The following is a 5,379-nucleotide window of genomic DNA, read 5'->3' on the forward strand; positions in this document are numbered from 1 at the left end:
ATGATTAAAGGTCCTGTTGCTATCAGGGGATATATACCATACTGAGTACCTGTGTCCACCAGTAGCCCTTTCATAAAATAAATAGAAAAGTTACATGCTTAAATATACAACTGTGTGTTACTTTAAAAAGAAAAGAAAGAGCAAGCTGATGGAAACAACAAGTATGAGTTTGGGAAGTGGTCAGTGGTGGGTTTCCATTATTTTTACTACTGGTTAACAACGTGCGTGACGCTTCTGCACCCGGGTGGGTGGGTGGAGCCTCCCACTACCGGTTCGCCGATGCAGGCTCATCCGGGAGCAACCCACCTCTGGAAGTGGTACCACTGAAGGAAAGAGGCAAATATGGGGATAGAGACATAAGCTGAAGGATACTGTAGAAAAGGAGAATATTATTTAGAAGAGATAAATTATGGGCAAAAAAAATATATCCACACTTGTGAAGCCAGGGTTGACTCAGTTTTAGGTAAAATATACATTATGCAGGTGAAGACATACAAACATTGCGGGGAAAAATTTAGATTCCTTCTAAATGGGTCCATCACAAGATACCTCCCCCACTCCCCATTTTGTTAGCAAATGTTGGAGCGATAAGGAAGCAGCTTTCTGCAAACACATGAAGGGAGCTGACATGCAGACAGCACGTTCTCCACCAGAACTTTCCACTGCCCTTGAGAAGCTCCCAAAGCTAAACAAGCTATCTTATCATACCTCTCAGTGGTCTGGCTGTGATATGATGGGAAGTGGAGTTAGATTGCAGGAAGCCTCACTGAAAAGTTTGTATATCAAGGGATGTGTTTTATACATTGCTTATTTCTGGGAAACAATTTGCTTATGTCAGGGATGTTGCCCTGGGCCTCTTTTTAAGTTGTTATTCCAACACAATTACCATCACTTCTAACCTTTAATTATACTGAGCAGGGCTAATGAGACTTGGGAAATCAACATTTCTGGAAAGCTGCTAACCTTGCCTTAATTACAATAGTCGAGACCCTGAATGGTGAACACAATTCTAATACAATTCCCTAGGTTGATTTCATGTAGCCAAAGCTCTTTGGTATTTGCTTTACTTGGGAGAAAAATGGCAGGAGAGGGGATAACAGCTGCAAAAGGGAAAAGCAACAATTTTGATTTCACATCACCATGAGTTTCTTTTCAAATACGGCTGCATAGATAGTAAATAAATAAATAAAAATAAGTAATGGGCTTGATGGACTCATTTAAAATTGTGTTATCTAATATAACATCATAGGAATCGCCATTTAGCTCGGGAATATCTACTCTGGCTGGCAGTAGTAGTCCAGGATTCAGGTAAAGGTCTTCTATACCTTGCTAATTCTAGGTGCCATTGACTGAATTTGGGATAGTCTGCATATAAAACATCTGCTGTTCCAGATACTTATTTCCCCTTCCCCCGAGGTTTGTTTTTTACTTCTGAGTTTAGCTCTGTGATGGCGATTGGGAACGCAAAGAATGGCATGATGGCAGCTTTTGCTTGCCTTCAAATACTTGTACCCTGTTTCCCTGAAAATAAGATAATAAGCCCAATTGGGCTTTTGAGCTCATGGGCTAAAATAAGCCCTCCCTGAAAATATTGCAACACAGCAGCAGCCATGAGGTGACCCGCTCGCCGCCTCCTGCATCACAAAAATAATAAGATATCCCCGAAAATAAGGCCAAGCGCTTATTTTGGGGGTCAAAAGAAAATAAGACCATCTTATTTTCGGGGAAACATGGTATAAGTCGTGAAACAAACAGGGTAAATGCTATTTTCATCATTACTTATATTTCCAAGTCCTATGGCCATTACACTAGTGATATCCTTTATGTGTCCCTATGGCATTTCAGAAATACACACAGAAGACTTCCTTCCTCCCATGCAGAAGGCTGCAAGTAGTTATTACTTAAGTGCGTTCCACACCGAATCAATTAATTCTGAGTGTGCAATGAATCTCAGTGTCTAAGGTGGCGATAAAAAGCAGCGCTTAATGATAAGGAGTCAATGCCTTTCTAGCGTTTCCTTTTCTTAGAAAAAGCAGTGATGTGTATATGCACATTTACTATAACTGAGACTAATGATAGTAAAAGAGCCTTATTTTTCACTGCAGTCTTTCTTGGCCAAGGTATCTCTTTTGCTTTCTATTATTAAAAGATTTACTGGATTGGGATGTACGATGTAGATAACCTTGGAGGTAAGACACTTAGGGAGGGAAGAAGAAGAGAAGTGAGTCAAACCATTAATTTAAAAAATAGTGCTTTTTATTATAAATTATTGAATGCTGTCTTTAAAGTCCCTTGAATATAAATATAAATAGATGTGCAAAGTTTTTTTCCAAGTTTGATTTTTGGTGGAGTCTTCAAGCATGTCTAACAGCCTTCAAGGCTGAAGGGTGGAATCTTTATAAAAGACAGAACAATTTTTCTTAGGCAGGTCTGTAAACATTTCTTTCTGTAAAAACAAAACCTTATCTGCCCTTCTAAAACCCTGATATGCAAAAATAAGATGAACCCACAAAATTTTGGTTACAGTTTTTTTTACAAAAAAACGTTAAATTAAGGAGTTCCAGGTAATTCTCTTGTTGCTACATTCCTGTACGGTTTTCAGTTATTCAGTGCAATCGAGGACCCAAACAAATCCACAACCTCTGTTATAGATGTAATGCCATTTTTTGATGAGTTCAAATTCCAAAAAGGAAGGCAAGAAATTAGCAGCCTGAGCAGGAAAGGTAGAATAAACACTCAGGAGAAACACCAGATCATGTAACATTCAGTTTGGTGTTCCAAAAAAGCAATAAAGAAATCTCAAGAGAGTTATGTCTTTTGCCTGCATGATGGCCCAGAGAGTGAATGGTATTTTCTTCATGGGATTTCATTAATAGTCTATGGAGGATGTGGATTTTTTCTTAAGGCTTAGTCCCATGAATAAAATGTTGTGGCAACAACCTCCGAGGAAGAGACTTGGGTTGAAAGGAGATTTGTCCCTCCTGGAGGTTGCAAGAGGTAAAGATTAATAACAATAACCGCAATAAAAAAGATTTCCCCCTTAAAACTGAGGAAAACATTGATTTTCAGGCACTAGCTGGATTCCAGTGCATGCATTCCTTTGTCAGAAGAATGGTTCTGGCCAAAAGTCATTAGAGGTGGTCTGGTCCAGTGCAGAGCAATCAGCTCTTTGTAAACGGTCCGTTGGTTAAGGAAGTTTGCAAACCATCCTATCATGCCCATCCTAAGCCAGAGAGACAGTTTTATCTAGGAGCAACAGCCTGTTCCATAGTCCAACAGCATCAGTCACTTGCACAAATCCCCCGTTGGCAAGTTATCCAGCACAAGCAACAGCAAGACAGTTTCTGTGCTGGGCAGAGGTTCCTAGGCTGATCTGTGTGCTGGGCCTCCCTGCCCCTTTCATAATCCACATGCTAAGGAAAAAAAGTGTGAGTTTTGTCCTGGATTCTCCATCTTAATCCTTTCTTCTTTCTGCTCTTGTGCTTGTGTCATTGGCTAATCCTGCTGAAAGAGCCCCTTAGAAAGTCGCATCGTACTGGTCCAAGAAGTCTTTGATGGGAGCAGGAAGCTGGGTCCTCTTCTCATAGGAATCCAAGTGCCCATTGACAGTCTTGCGACACAAATGTTGTAGAGTGGAGACAGTGGAGGAGAGGGGGCGGTTCAGCACCAGCGGGATCTTCTCTTCACCTGAGTGGATATAGTAGGCACGTCGAGGGTGCGATGCCTGCCCTTGCTGTGGCTCAGGGAGGGGCATGTAGTGATGGACGAGTTTGAGAACACAGTCAAAGCGGGGCACAGGGTGGCTGCTGTGCGGATCACTCTGGAGTGAGAAGCTGCCTCCTTCACACTGGATCCGCAGGTTTTTGGTGCCTGACTCAGTCTTCACGCTTAGAGTGAAGAAGTGGCGCTGGTCTGAGCTGTCACGGATGAGGAAGGTGCCAATAGGCTCGGAGCTCAGGAGCAGGTTGGCTTGACCACCTGTCACCGTGCTCCAGTAGAAGCCGCTCTCCTGCAGCTTGCGCACAGCGTTCACCACCAGCTGATATTCGCTCTTGGAACTGAACGTCTTGAGGCGCAGGCTGGTGTCCAGCGGGTGGCTCATCCCGGTAGTGGGGAACTTGCTGTGGGTGACCATGGCGCAGGGAGCCAGCTTTGCAAGTAATCTGAGCTGCTGCCAAGCGCAGCGGCTGCTAGGATAGGTACCTGTGAATGGAGGGGAGAAAAATGTTTTAAGACAAAGAGCATCTCAATAGCCAGGCCCAATTCACTGCATCTTTAGGACTGGAACTCTACTTTCCTACCACATCGCCAAAATATTCCTTCAGTTTGGTCGCTGCCTCTTGGGCCAAATGCTACCTCAGAGGGCATCCCTCCCTGGGAGGGATCCCCAAGAATAACTACTCTGCCTCCCCCTCGCACGCAGCCCGCCCCTCTCGCTGGCTCCCCATTTGGCATCGCTTTCTCTCGGCGGTGCGCTCCGGGATCACCTCCCCCTTTGTCTGTAGCAGCCCGGGACCTCGCTCGTTCGGCTATTTCTCAAGAGATCGGAGCGGAGTCGGTGGTTACCTGGGGGGCGAGAAAAGAGTCGCGCGGGGAATCCAAGGTGCTGGCAGAGCGCGGCTGCTGGCGAGGCAGAAGGAACAGCGGCTCCGCTTCGGCGCGCTTAGCTTGTCCTACTTTACAAAGCTGCCAGAGCGCCTATCGGAGGCTTTTATAGAGCATCGTTTGGCCACGCCTCGTGGTTCCTGGAACTCAGTTCTGCCGGGAGGGCGAGCGCGTCCCAGGCAGCCAGCCAGCCAGCCAGCGGCCAGCCCATTCCGGGCAGCGAGGCCTCCTTTCCCCCTCCCCCGCTCCCTCCCTGCCCTGGCCGCTTCTCGGCCCGCCACTTGCTCCAGGGAACCAGCGGGAAGGCTGGAGACACGTCGCTCCCTTTGGCGAGAAGACCCGCGGGCAGAGGCGGCCGCCTACCCCCACTCTAAGGGGCGATCTCTGGGGGCGTGTGGGCGGAGGGCTTCCACGCGCGGTGGGACGCCGCGGGCTGCCCTCTCCCCCCGTGCCTCTTCCCGGTGAAAAAAAAAGGCGCGTGGGAAAAGAGCGCCCGAAACACTTGGCTAAGGACGGCATGGTGCCGCTCAAACAAACTCGCGTGTCATCTCAAGTTCCTTCATTCCTTAATGTGGTTTTGCTCTTCCAGTCACTCTTTTGCATTTCTTCGAAAACAGCCATCTTCCAAAGCGCCTGAGACCCCCTTCACCCCCCCTCCCACGCCGCTAGTTCCTTTTTCATATTGTGTGGTAACGATAGCTGGGAACCCGCGTGGGTGACCCACGCTAGAGGGCGCCCTTCCTGGGATGTAACAGGGAGGTTTACTGGCATAGG

The 5,379-nt window shown here is 46.7% G+C and overlaps 1 protein-coding gene across 1 annotated transcript; it reads right to left on the reverse strand.

Annotated features, from left to right (window-relative positions):
- Positions 1–2,238: 2,238 nt before the first annotated feature.
- Positions 2,239–4,677, reverse strand: SOCS3 (suppressor of cytokine signaling 3). Its single transcript, XM_014052952.2, has 2 exons — positions 4,567–4,677; positions 2,239–4,203 (listed from the first exon to the last, which is right to left on the reverse strand). Exon 2 carries the CDS (start codon positions 4,133–4,135, stop codon positions 3,518–3,520), a length of 618 nt encoding a protein of 205 aa, XP_013908427.1. The 5' UTR covers positions 4,136–4,203; positions 4,567–4,677; the 3' UTR covers positions 2,239–3,517.
- Positions 4,678–5,379: the final 702 nt, after the last annotated feature.

This window comes from Thamnophis sirtalis, unplaced genomic scaffold, assembly GCF_051295495.1.
Source record: "Thamnophis sirtalis isolate CommonGarterSnake01/CBP01778 unplaced genomic scaffold, rThaSir2_p1.2 scaffold_3, whole genome shotgun sequence".
Taxonomy (NCBI): Eukaryota; Metazoa; Chordata; class Lepidosauria; order Squamata; family Natricidae; genus Thamnophis; species Thamnophis sirtalis.